This window comes from Misgurnus anguillicaudatus, chromosome 13 (assembly GCF_027580225.2).
Source record: "Misgurnus anguillicaudatus chromosome 13, ASM2758022v2, whole genome shotgun sequence".
NCBI classification, from domain to species: Eukaryota; Metazoa; Chordata; class Actinopteri; order Cypriniformes; family Cobitidae; genus Misgurnus; species Misgurnus anguillicaudatus.
Window position 1 is genome coordinate 9,830,820 of NC_073349.2, and position 14,327 is coordinate 9,845,146.

At 38.6% G+C, this 14,327-nt stretch overlaps 1 protein-coding gene across 2 annotated transcripts; it reads right to left on the bottom strand.

Moving 5' to 3' along the window:
• Positions 1–3,054: 3,054 nt before the first annotated feature.
• gss (glutathione synthetase) lies at positions 3,055–14,274 on the bottom strand. Of its 2 annotated transcripts, none has more exons than XM_073874984.1 (13): positions 14,015–14,274; positions 13,408–13,546; positions 11,258–11,403; positions 11,104–11,179; positions 8,837–8,976; positions 8,607–8,747; positions 6,479–6,559; positions 6,097–6,174; positions 5,933–6,002; positions 4,065–4,259; positions 3,879–3,960; positions 3,612–3,801; positions 3,055–3,384 (listed from the first exon to the last, which is right to left on the bottom strand). In XM_073874984.1, the coding sequence occupies exons 2-13, from the start codon at positions 13,534–13,536 to the stop codon at positions 3,261–3,263; spliced, it is 1,452 nt and encodes a 483-aa protein (XP_073731085.1). In that variant the 5' UTR covers positions 13,537–13,546; positions 14,015–14,274; the 3' UTR covers positions 3,055–3,260. The 2 variants fall into 2 exon arrangements, with proteins under 2 accessions (XP_073731085.1, XP_073731086.1); XM_073874985.1 differs by having other exon boundaries at positions 8,631–8,747; positions 14,015–14,269.
• Positions 14,275–14,327: the final 53 nt, after the last annotated feature.

A 14,327-nucleotide genomic window follows, 5' to 3' on the forward strand; every position in this document is an offset into this window, starting at 1 on the left:
GATTTGGCAACAATCTCACCCCAGGATATGTGAAAACCAACCCGGACAATGTGGTGAATTGTAACATTTAACTTCTTATGTTTGAGACAAAACCATGCATTTTCTGCAAAGACAATATTTTGCATAATTTAATAGCAAACACTTGTAGCTTGAATCACATTTTGAATGCACTGGCTTACAAGAACTCCAAGACACAGACAGAATTGTCAACAATGTTACAACCATCCCCAGTCTCCCCTACAGATCAGTATAACTGCTAATAATAATGAATTTTCTTTTCTGGGTGCACTATTCCTTTAACTTCCACCTAAGGGGAAACTGTAAAATATCAAAGTGCACTACTTTATAATAATGACGAATGATTTAATAAATGAGTTAATAAATCTAATGTCGTGCACTGCAGTAAAATCTCACCTGACGTACGCTCCAAACACACCCAGCTCACTCACACAGGATTTGAGTTTGACAGGATCTCCTGCACTGGGTTGGGTTGGATTTTGTCCATCAATATATAAGCAGATCTTTTATTGGAGTTCTTAAAGTTTTGCAGCCCCTCACAGATCTCATGGCCATATATGTTATTACCTGTAGTACAGTGGGAGACCAATGAGAGCAATGTCAGCTATGAGACGGTTGGTTGCTGTGATACTTGTCCCGCCCCTCCTCCACTGTGATTGGATGGCCGCGTGAGAACTGACATTGACGAGCGGAGCTTTTACCCAAAGTTGAATATTTTTCAACTTTCGGCGCTCAGTGCCGAGCGCGGAAAAACCGCTAATTGTCAGTGCAGATTAGCTAGTCACTGGATTTCAGCATTTCAGTAGAATATAGGTTTGAATCTCATTGGTAGTCCTATTGCATCTCATATTTTAGGCTATTTGCTGCATAACCATTAACTTTCTCACATTCCCTCCTTCTCTTTGTCTGCTCATCTTCTGCTGGCTTTTCAAACGATAATTTAGTTTGTTGCAGCTATTTCATTTTCGGTCATTTTAATGAAAATCACAGGCAGAAATTATCATGGCGTTAACTTTATTTTGAACAATAGTTTTGTGGGTATTGAAGTTTATGTGAGATGAAACACTCCGCTATAGCCGACTACTTTAGTTTTAAGATGGCAGCGCTATCTGCAAGTACGTGTGTCACGCGATGGTCCGTAGATGCAAGCATTATTGTCTCGTCGGTTATTTTTACATCAAAATGAAATGAAACTTCAAGAAAAAACTACCCAGGACATGACCTTGGTGTCCTCAATGGTAACTACGGCCATGTGTATGTGTGACGGGGGCGCCACCCAAACGAGTGTGTATGGCTCAGTAAATTTGTTAAAAGCATGTGACTTGAGGCTGAGCTCTAATTGGCTTGTTTCTGATCCGTCTTGGGGCGCAGCACTGTGCGTCCCAAACTCTCCCACTTTTGTTGTTAGTATATCAATATTTTAATCAGAAAAAAAGAAAAAATGTAAACGCCATTCACTTACAACTTGACTAAACCCTGCTGAAAAAACAATAGAAACCGTCACAGAAATTCTAATGGTTTCCTTTAAAATACCCACAAAAAAATCCTTTTTGTAGTGTGTTTTGGGACATATTCCAGTAGGATTTATAGTTTTTCTTGATTGCTTTGACCTGGTTAAAGAAACTAGGAGCCACTCAGTTCTCATCATCACTATCTCAGCAGAGCAGAAGACACGTCTTGCAAATGTGTTGATTCTTTCTCATTGGATTGACACATTTTCCCCACCCTTTTGCAAAACAGTTAACACAGATGTCATTCAAGCTAGTCTAAACTCTATTGTTTTAACTATGGTCACCAAACAGAAACCATCTATTCCTAACTATTAGAAACTACCTAGATCAGTATGAAATCACTGAAGCAACTGTTTGACACTCCTTCACACAAATCTTCAAATAGCAATCAGTCTGCGGGCCTTATAAATAAGGTGGCAAGTCTGTGTTGTTCTTTGCCAGCATAAATGTAGGAGGTCTAAGGCTTTCCACCACTTGCTTTCTCAATGAGTGGTTTGGGGTACACCCTCGTATGATGATGCTGTTCCTCCCAGCAAATTCCCCATTAATGAATCCCAGAGAGAAATTATTCAGTGTTTGGATTTTGATCCAAGTTTATGATCACCAATATGAGCAAATGACTGCTGCCCAAGAAATAGATGCAGAGGAATGTCAAGGTTGGATAAGGCATACAAGAGGATTTTTCCCAAGGTGCACTGCAAGAGAAGATATTGAATGTGATGTGGATGAGGTCATGATGTGGCCAATCGTCAAGACAGAAGAGAAGAGACTACAATAGTGGCTATTATACTCCAATAAATTTTACTGTGCTTTGGTTTACATGAATTCTCTGTAATATTTACAGTATTTCAGTTTTCAGACATGGTTTAAAAAAATGTCATGGAATCAATAAAAAAGATTTCTTATATTTGACAATATAGCCAGAAAACAAATGGCACTGGCAATAGACTACCTGGAGAGGCAATGGTGCCCTGAGTATTTTGTTGTCCACTGTGTAATAATTGACTGGAGAGCTCATATACTTGTGTGCAAGTTGTATTGTTTGAAGGCAAATTTTGCTTTTGTTGCATATTTTAAATGTTTTGGCGTAAATACAATAGAATTTATGTGATCTATTGTTTTTTTAGCAGGGAATGTAATTCCTAGTCATGTCCAGTTGCTTTTTTTCTGGTTTTTGTAAATGTGAACTAAACTGATGAATTGCTGTAAGGTTGACATTTTTATTCACAGAAAATGTGGCATTTCATACAGTGAACCTTTCTAATTTTGTAATTTTTTATTTGTGCTGTAAAATATGATTTTCTTTCAAAATCACAATGTGTGTAATTTGTTTACAGAAAAAAAGTGAAAATGTGATTTCATCCACACAGTTTACATAAAAAACTGACACATATAATTGTGTACACTTGTATTTTGACTGTCTTGTTCCTGAACAATGACTTGCCATTTTGATGGGACTCACATGTTCACTGACGTAAAAATTTACTTTATTAAAAGGATTTTGAAAGATTAGTTACAAATTAAGTATGTTTTATAACTCAATTTTTAATAACATGTTTAAATGCATACTTTTTACATACTGCAATAGCCATTAAATAAAATGTAAAACGTTTACAGGAAAGACAAGGCTGAAGTCAATTTTTGTTCAAGAAACCAAATTCCAGGTTAGATGAAAATCCCTGTTTTTGTCTGATTATATTTCTCTTTGTGTCCACTTGGTGGCAGTATAGCTCAGAAAAGCAGTGGGTTGTCCAAAACGGCTACTCCTGCAGCCACACCGCCATCTGCGTGTTCAGAGCTCTTGGTCCTCAGCAAGTGTCCAACACATTCATTAAACACCATGTCTTTGCCTTTCCTGTGTATGAATGTGACAACATTGAGGGAAAAAGTGTCAATGACAATCATTTTAAGAGACTTTATATCTTTACACCACACAATGCTACTGTATATTCTCGATCATTAAATGGTAGGTTGATTTGAAATGCATACCTTATAATCCACTTTGGATAAAAGTGTCTACCAGATGCATGCATGAATGAATGCAAATTAATAATACATCTAGTTAATGTTGTCAAATCTCACCTGACGTACGCTCCAAACACACCCAGCTCACTCAGACAGGATTTGAGTCCGATAGGATCTCCTGGCCGGAGCAGGTAGTTCTGCACTGGGATAGGCTGGATCTTGTCCATTAGGATATATGCAGATCTTTCACTGGAGTCCTTTAACTTCTCCAGCACCTCACAGATCTCCTGGCCATATATGTTATTACCTGTGACACAACGAGAGACCGATGAGAGCGACGTCAACAGTAATACATGTGTGCATAGGATTAAAGCTGTTACCTACCGCCTCCCTCCCTTTGAGGTTTAAGCACATATCGATCAGGATTGGCTAAAGCCATTGCCACTGTTTTATCTCCATCTTCTCCCTGTGTAAAGCCAAGAAAACATTTGAAAATAAATTATGCTTCACTGAAATTTGCTTCAAATATTTGATCAGAGCTTAATCTAAACTTTACTGTTAATCCTCTACCATGTCCAAGGTGTAGAGTCCAGCGAAAGTAGCCCGGATCTGAGCAACTGTTTCAGGTTCATCAGGGAAGAAGCGCTCTAGTACCCCTGGTCGGGCCAACTCCTGCTGGACCTTCTTGGTACCAGCAAGGTGGGTGCTGATGTTTGGACATTTCACAGCCAGAGAGCGCTCCATCATCAGACGTGCGTCCCAACTCTGAAACACAGTACATAGATAAGAGAAAGGGAGAGAGTTTAAGGTTTATGACAAAATATTCATGACAATAATCTTCAAAGCATTGCATTCATGTCAATCTCCAGAAGTGCTCACTTCATCACCATATAGTGAAATCAAATGAAAAACCTATCCTCAAACCTGTACAACCGTTTGGGCCATTTATTTGATTCCCCAAATATGACTAATATAAATATCTAGTTTAATTGTATACTACTATATATATATATCCATACACTCACCTAAAGGATTATTAGGAACACCATAGTGATACTGTGTTTGACCCCCTTTCGCCTTCAGAACTGCCTTAATTCTACATTGATTTTGATTCAACAAGGCGCTGAAAGCATTCTTTAGAAATGTTGGCTCATATTGATAGGATAGCATCTTGCAGTTGATGGAGATTTGTGGGATGCACATCCAGGGCACGAAGCTCCCGTTCCACCACATCCCAAAGATGCTCTATTGGGTTGAGATCTGGTGACTTTGGGGGCCAGTTTAGTACAGTGAACTCATTGTCATGTTCAAGAAACCAATTTAAAATGATTCAAGCTTTGTGACAAGGTGCATTATCCTGCTGGAAGTAGCCATCAGAGGATGGGTACATGGTGGTCATAAAGGGATGGACATGGTCAGAAACAATGCTCAGGTAGGCCGTGGCTTTTAAATGATGCCCAGATGGCACTAAGAGGCCTGAAGTGTATCAAGAAAACATCCCCCACACCATTACACCACCACCAGCAGCCTGCACAGTGGTAACAAGGCATGATGGATCCATTTTATCATTCTGTTTTCGCCAAATTCTGACTCTACCATCTGAATGTCTCAACAGAAATAGAGACTCATCAGACCAGGAAACATTTTTCCAGTCTTCAACTGTCCAATATTGGTGAGCTTGTGCAAATTGTAGCCTCTTTTTGATATTTGTAGTGGAGATGAGTGGTACCCGGTGGGGTCTTCTGCTGTTGTAGCCCATTCGCCTCAAGGTTGTGCGTGTTGTTGCTTCACAAATGCTTTGCTGCATACCTCAGTTGTAACGAGTGGTTATTTCAGTCAAAGTTGCTCTTCTATTAGCTCGAATCAGTCTGCCCATTCTCCTCTGACCTCTAGCATCAACAAGGCATTTTTACTGGATGTTTTTACCTTTTCACACCATTCTTTGTAAATCCTAGAAATGGTTGAGTGTGAAAATCCGCTATTGACTGCAGGTTAAGAAGTAAGTGATTTCTTTAGTTTAGCCTAAATGCTGAAATGTTTCTGTGCAATAAAATAAACTAACCGACGAGGAGACAGTGCTGGGCTATGCTTCTACAGAATGCAGTCACAGAGACGAAAACCCAGAAAGGATGAATTTGTAAATTTTGTGACACAATAAAAAACCCAATCACTATTCATTTAGGGGATAGTGAAGGAGTGAAGGAGTGCACGAGTGAGCTGTTTGAGACGCAGCACTTGATTTGATCACGACAGTGCTCAGGTGTGTGTTTGATCATGGTTAAAGCCGAACTCTTCAGATTCCCAGGAAACAAGCCGAGCTGATGATAACTACCATACGTTTTGAAAGTACTGCAGGCTGTTTTGTATAAAATCATCAGCTTAAGGCAAAAATGTAAATGTGCTGTGACCCTTTGTGTCACCAGAGCACCCGCTCTTACCTGCTCCGATGAGTAGTTTTGAGGCATGTATCCGTTACGGAAATAAACAACAGCAATCTCTCTGCCATCTCTGAAAATACAAATAACAAAATCATGACATCACACCAATAACACAAAATGTGTGTATCCAATAACACAAAATGAATAAAACTGTAAACACTTGCACAAAAAGTTTCCTGCTTTGGTCTAGAGATCCAGTTCTGCAAACATCTTCAAACTGTCTTCTGATAACAGGAATATTTCTGGAAATATAAAGATCATCGTTTTTTTCACAATGCAGATACATTAACCAATTATTCCTGAGTATTGTTACATAAGAAACTTTAAACAAATGGTCTCAAACTCCAAGACAACAACTGCACTATTTGACTTGTTGTATTAGTCTGTGTTCATGTGTAATAATAGATTATTACATGACAGAATGTTATGTACAATAAATTGCTCATTATTCAATACTTATTCATGTAATAAAGTACATAACAACAGTTTATGTACTTTATAAATAATGTATAATGTAATATATAGCAAAAATAATCAATAACTGACTTTTTCCACAGCTCATTTTCTACATATCGGTGGTCATAAATGTTCCTCTGGACATCCTCAACCAAAAACATCACCACTGCTCTGTAACAGACAATATCAGACATGAGGAATATAACTGACATCATCTTTGCTATTAAGGAAATTAAAATTGCAATGTTAAAGGAATACTCCACTCAAAAAAAAAAATCCAGATAATTTACTCACCCTTATATCATCCAATATATTTATGTCTTTCTTTGTTTAGTCGGGATAAATTACGTTTTTTGGGGGGAAAAGGATATATCATATAGTGGATTTTAGTGGACCTCAACGGTTTCAATGCCGTTTAAAGCAACACTAAAGAGTTTTTGCTCTTTGCTCCCCCTATGGTTAAAAGCGGAATTGTCCATCACCACTGTCGTAAATACTGCAGCATATCTGGCTCTGATTGGATTGTAGGTTTGCCGTAAAGCAAGTTTTTGTAGTTTTCACTCGAACTACAGAAATCGGTTGGAAATTTCTTCAGTGCGGTTTTTGGGCTGCAATGCGAATGTGAAAAGTGCCGTTCACCCTGTTTCGAGTGGATGAACGACTGAAACTTTTTTGGAAACGTTATTTTAAAGCGCAACTAAACCCTAAACCAACTTTTTTTAGTTAATGATCTGTAAGAATGGTGCTTTATTAGTGCTGTTCATTGATTTTAGTAAGTTTTTTGACATTTGGATATAAAGTGTTTCAATACTGCAATATATGGTGTAAAAACGTCTGAGTGCTGCCCTCTTCAGGTTGAACGGTGGCTATAGCAGTTGAATTTTCCTATTGGATGTTGGGTCCAAAAAATACCTCCTGACGCAAGCAGGTTCAAGCTCACCACGCCCTTGTTACGATCTCACCACACACTTGGTACGAGCTTAGTTCGTCCCCTCTATCTCCGCTGGGATCTGCCCAATTTTCTTGCATTTTTCAAATATTGCCAGTGGGTGGAGTCAGGCTCTGACCAGGGGTTTAGTTACGCTTTAAGGTAAAAAACTATTTAGTGTTGCTTTAAAAGTTCTCTAAACAATCCCAACCAATGCATAAGGGTCTTATCTAGCAAACGATCGTCATTTTTGCAAAAACAAAAAACAAAAATATTTCTTGCACTAGCCATGTGACTTCATATATATATACACTTGCGGACCATTTGAAATAATAAACTGACACAAAGACATGAATTAATGTCATTCCACATACAACAACGTAGGAATGGTCCTCTTTCTTCACACTTGTAAACACTGGAGCGGTAGTTTTGCATATGTCATGAGTGACCTTTAGACGTGATTACATAATACGTAAGGTCACACTGGCACATCACACGGCTAGTGCAACATGAGAAGTTGTGGTTAAAAAGTGCATTTTTCTTTTTGAATATGACAATCGTTTCACTAGATAAGACCCTTATCATTGGTTGGAATCATTTAGAGCCCTTTTAAACTGCATTGAAACTGTAAACAGTTCACTAAAGGTCCACTAAAGGTTTAGGTCCACTAAAGTCCACTATATGGAAAAAAAATCCTGGAATGTTTTCCTCAAAAAAAAAATTATTTCTTCTCGACTGAACAAAGAAAGAAAAATATTTGGGTGACATGGAGGTGAGTATTCCTTTAAATTAGGGATGCACGATATATCGGCCGACATATCGTTATCGGCCGATAACTGCTTATTTTTAATATTATCGGTTATCGGTCTGATATCAAAATTAGGCCGATAAATGAAAGCCGATAAATGATGGATTATTTTGGTTTGTTGAACCACTTCACTTGCTCATTGCTGGCCATGTGGAGTTTTGATTGGTGCTTTCTGTGACATAGCACGAAGATGAGACATGTTGCGGGCTTAAGAAGAGTATGCTAGTCTAGCGCAAAGACAAGATGTCCGAGGTCTGGGAGTTTTTTATTGTGAAATTAATATGAATATTTATAGGCCTATATATATTGGTTATCGGCCCCCAAATATAAAGAGTTATCGGTTATTGGTATCGGACAAAATTTTCATATCGGTGCATCCCTACTTTAAATATTTTCTCTGGTTAATATGCGGAGATCTAAACACACCATTAGTTAAACACATCCCTTTTAAGTAAGCATGATATTACAGTCGATGCACCCACATATTAAAAGAGTTTGAAACCGACCTCTCAGATCCATAGAGCTCCCAGGCCTTTGCCAAACCTCTCGCCAAACCTTCTGCTGGATTGTTGTCCAAAATTTGATTTCGTTCCTCTAACAGGTTTGCAACCTTCAGAATGTGACTGACAGGAGAAAGACACAGTTTGAACGATGAAAATCCCAAGTCTCAAAAGTTTGCAGGTTTGTTGCCATTTTGGTTATGCACACTTACCGGTGGACATCTGGTGTCCGTGAAGTAAGACCACCGAAACTTGCAGCAATGGTGTTGATTTCAATTTGTTTTAGGGATGTCCTACCATCTGGACTCTGGTCTAACATGTAGTCTGAGCGATTTAGACCCAAAACTACCGGCTGGGGGAAGTAATGAACCATATAGTTAATAAAAAATCTTAATAATAGTTTATGTTTAGTCATATACAAAATAAGTATTTGAACATCCTGCTATTTTGCAAGTTCCCCCACTTAGAAATCATGGAGGGGTCTGAAATTGACATCGTAGGTGCATGTCCACTGTGAGAGACATAATCTAAAAAAATCCAGAAATCACAATGTATGATTTTTAACTATTTATTTGTATGATACAGCTGCAAATAGGTATTTGAACACCTCAAAAACTATGTTAATTTTTGGTACAGTAGCCTTTGTTTGCAATTACAGATTTCAAATGTTTCCTGTAGTTTTTCACCAGGTTTGCACACACTGCAGGAAGGATTTTGGCCCACTCCTCCACACAGATCTTCTCTAGATCAGTCAGGTTTCTGGCCTGTCGCTGAGAAACACAGAGTTTAATCTCCCTCCAAAGATTCTCTATTGGGTTTAGATCTGGAGACTGGCTAGGCCACACCAGAACCTTGATATGCTTCTTACAGAGCCACTCCTTGGTTATACTGGCTGTGTGCTTCGGGTCATTGTCATGTTGGAAGACCCAGCCTCGACCCATCTTCAATCCTCTAACTGAGGGAAGGAGGTTGTTCCCCAAAATCTCGCAATGCATGGCCCCGGTCATCCTCTCCTTAATACAGTGCAGTCACCCTGTCCCATGTGCAGAAAAACACCCTCAAAGCATGATGCTACCACCCCCATGCTTCACAGTAGAGATGATGTTCTTGAGATGGTACTCATCATTCTTCTTCCTCCAAACACGTTTAGAGGAATTATGACCAAAAAGTTCTATTTTGGTCTCATCTGACCACATGACTTTCTCCCATGACTCCTCTGGAACATCCAAATGGTCATTGGCAACTTAAGATGGGCCTGGACATGTGCTGGTTTAAGCAGGGGAACCTTCCGTTCCATGCATGATTTCAAACCATGACGTCTTCGTGTATTACAGTAACCTTGGAAACGGTGGTCCCAGCTCTTTTCAGGTCATTGACCAGCTCCTCCCGTGTAGTTTTGTGCTGATTTCTTGCCTTTCTTAGGATCATTGAGACCCCACGAGGTGAGATCTTGCATGGAGCCCCAGTCCGAGGGAGATTGACAGTCATGTTTAGCTTCTTCCATTTTCTAATGATTGCTCCAACAGTGGACCTTTTTTCACAAAGCTGCTTGTCAATTTCCCCGTAGCCCTTTCTAGCCTTGTGGAGGTGTACAATTTTGTCGTTAGTGTCTTTGGACAGCTCTTTGGTATTGGCCATGTTAGTAGTTGGACTCTTACTGATTGTATGGGGTGGACATAGGGCTGCACGATAAATCGCATGTGTTTGTCAGGCGCATCTCGTCAGTAATGCCGGTTCCTTGATTGGTATTAAATCGCCATCAGCTGCTTTCAGATGGCGCGGCATTAACTGCACAGAGCCGTAGTTCCCTGACAAGCTGGGCCATATCGCGTACATATCGCAGGCGATAAGTCAGCGATAATTAATGTGAAATTGCCCCGATTGTACGTGTTTTACGGCTCTGTGCAGTTAATGCGGCTCCATCTGAAAGCAGCTGATGGCGATTTAATACCAATCAAGGAACCGGCATTACTGACGAGATGCGCCTGACAAACACATGCGATTTATCGTGCAGCCCTAGGTGGACAGGTGTCTTTATGCAGCTAACAACCTCAAAAAGATGCATCTAATGTACGATAATAAATGGAGTGGAGGTAGACATTTTAAAGGCAGAATAACAGGTCTTTGAGGGTCAGAATTCTAGCTGATAGACAGGTGTTCAGATACTTATTTGCAGCTGTATCATAAAAATAAATAGTTGAAAGATCATATTGTCATCTCTGGATTTTTTTTGGATTGTGTCTCTCACGGTGGACATGCACCTGCGGTGGCAATTTCCGACCCCTCCGTGATTTCTAAGTAGGAGAACCTCCAAAATAGCAGGGTGTTCAAATACTTATTTTCCTTACTGTATATATAGTTAGTAACATAGAAAATGACTAATAAAGTCATATTTCAGAATGTAAACTATGTAAAGACTAATATGTACTGTATTGCTACTGTAACATAACATTTTATAAATGTTAATTGGTAATTTTACCTGGAGTTGACTTTCCCGTTGAACTTCTCTGTATATGTTAAAAAGTCTGGCTGTAAAATCATCAACTTTGATGGTGCTGTTGATGCAAAGCAGCTTTAAATTAGATAAACGCAAGAAACAATTATTACCAAATACTGGATTGAAAAATTCATACCTAGCCAGAGTTTCCTCTAAAAACTCAGGGTCCTGACTGACCCGGTCCACCAGACGATTAAAATGTGTTTGCACTGCCAGTGCCTGATTAAAAACAGTCCGGGGCACTCGTGTGGGAAACATTGTGAACGGTGCATAACTCACCACCTGCCAATACAGTTATTTTACAACATCACCAGTATTTACCGACTCTTTGCCTAGTCCTAAACTCAATAATGCAGAACTAACAGTCCATAATCCTAAAAACAAAACACAGCCGTACGAGGGGTAAAATTCCAGACGTGACTATGTGTGAGTAAATGCTGCTGGGCCACTCCGTGTCAACTCAACCTGATTTTTAAAGGGGGTCAAAATGACAATTTAGAATCAGGTTCTAGGGGTGAATTATGACTTTAAAAAATGGCAGAACCATTATTTTATTTTTACATAGAGTATGGTGTTACTAGAATGCATTCACTTTAACAACCAATGTTGCATTACATGCAAATAGTGACGATTTTTCACTGCGTCCTCCTTTTCGTTTGTCGCATTTCTGGTTTTAACATAATTTGTTTTTTAGACATTCTTCTTTAAATGCAATAAGTTATATGCAAAGTGACCCACATTTGGTTTTTGACATCGAAAATGGGTACAATTTTACAATTTTCACTTGGAGTCACATTGAGAATCCTGATATATCTGGCATTGTACCATACAGGACCTTAAAAATAAAGATACTAAGGGACAAGTAGGTTAAGAAACAGAATCTAAAAAAATATTAAGATAACATGAATACATCTTGAGGTACAGGCATTCAAAAATAGGAAAAAACAAACAAGAAGTGCTCTTTCTTATTTTTTAAATGTCACCATTTGCATGTAATGCAACATTATGCATTATTATGCAATATTTTTATTATTAAAGGTTTCGTTCTTTCTGTGTTTTTGAAGCTTTGATTGTGTTTACAGTGTGCAATATAACATGTGTTCATGTTTCACGTGTAAAAAAAAAAACACTGTATTTTTCACACAATTTACTTCTACAGTATGTATACCGCTGTTTTCACTATCCTTAAAACGGGCTGATGTTTTCCTTGTTCTATGAATTCCCTCCTTCAGAAATACGTAACGAGTTCTGACGTATTCCTGTGGGCGGAGTTTAGTCAAAAACTGTTTTACTGACATCATTCAACCGGGAAGTAGAGGGCTGTAGTCCAAACCGGCCATTCACTTAGGCTTTGAAAGAGGAATTCTAAAGAAAATATATCGCCTGACAGTGAACTTTGAGCTTTATCATTTTGCAGGTATTAATTATGCTCTAACAGCAACATTTCACCAAAACTAAAGTTTGAAAAATGGGATCAAGAGGAACGTGACCTTTAAAACATTCGAGCCGAAGATATTTCAAAAATTTGGTTGATTTGACATGGAATGGCCCTGTGCTGGCTAATGTTTCCACTGTTATACTGATTTAAGTTCAGTGTTGTCAGCATTACTAAATAAGGGCTATCTAGATGTCTCAGCTATAACTTAGGTCTGGGATCATATGAAACATCTGCACTACCGATAAATGTATAATTGTAAATATTTTGCACGAGAAATCTTTTTTAGTTTCCTTAAAGTGCACCTATTTCTTTGCTAAAAACAACGTTATTTTGTGTATTTGGTATAATACAATGTGTTCACACGGTTTATGGTTATAAAACACATTATTTACCACATGCCGTACATTTTTGTAGCTCCAGATTTCCCTGTCTTCGTGAAATGCACGGATTTTGTACAGAACTGTCCCTGATTTTCCATCTAATCTGTACGTTGTGATTGGTCTGAATGCAATGCAATGCTAACAGGAGTTAACTTACAGGCTGTGAGTCAAAGCGGGAGGAATTATGATAATGTCGGTCTTGTCTACATTACCAAACAAGTAAACTGTTGCCTACAATCCGTGTGTTTGTTGTAGTCCAAGAAAAGAGATTTACGTTGGATACAATAACTTGCGTCATCGTTTACTTTAGGGTATGTACTTTTTGCAATTTTTAACATGTACTAATACACACTTACACACCAAAGGAAATGTAAAATTGTGAATCGGACAATAGGTGCTCTTTAAATATGAAATGTGTGCAAACAGAGAATTCTTTTAGCCATATGAAAACAGTCATTGTAATCTTACCTCAGGTGAGTTTGGAGATTCTTTGGTCCGCATTAACACTCCATGTAAAAGTGCCGTATCTTTAGCAATCTCCTGAAGATGTTTGATCAGATTTTCATCTCTCGGGACTTCCTCCCATATTGCAGACATTGTAGAAAATCTGAAATCAAAGTAAAATCCTGTTTGAAATGTATGTATCCTGTATGATATTTAACACATCACTGTCATACAAGATGTTTTTTGTTTTATTTTGCAATGTAAAAAGAATAATAATTTCAAGCCTTTTAGCATACAGCACACCTTTAGATTACATTTATTTACGATCATGATAAACGTTTTAGTGAGGTGACCTCAAAGTACTATGCTATGTATTAAAAAGACACAATACTTTTTGGTTACTAAATTGTTTTTGTTGTAAAAGAGTTGGATGACTTAAGAAGAAGAAAGTCATGTGACTGTGATGTGCTGAATGCTGCACGCGCATCTGTTTGCAATCTCATTATGACACAGCAAACTGAGCTCAATGTCTGTACTGTAAACATGTTCTGCATGAATGACATAAGCAGTGGCTTGTTTAGCTGGAGAAAGACATCTAAAGTTAGCCCGAACTAAAGAGTTAACGTATTACCTGATGTACCCAGACTAGTTTTCTTCTGCTTTAGCGCTTACGGTCCTTTGCAAAGATTTTCAATGTTCAGATCAGCGGCTCAGGTGGAGTTTAGACTCACTGTCACATAAAGAGGTGGAAGTTTCAGACGTGCTCACAATGTCCGGGTTTTCTCTCAATGGCTTTACGTTGTCCAACCACTGAACAGAAACGCTGATGACGCCACTGTTCATGTGGGCAGCAGCTCTGGCAGCAGCACATAACGTCACACAGGGGGCGCTGTATACCTTCATTCTCTCATCTCTTGTTTTGTATGTTTTGGGTTGATTGATAA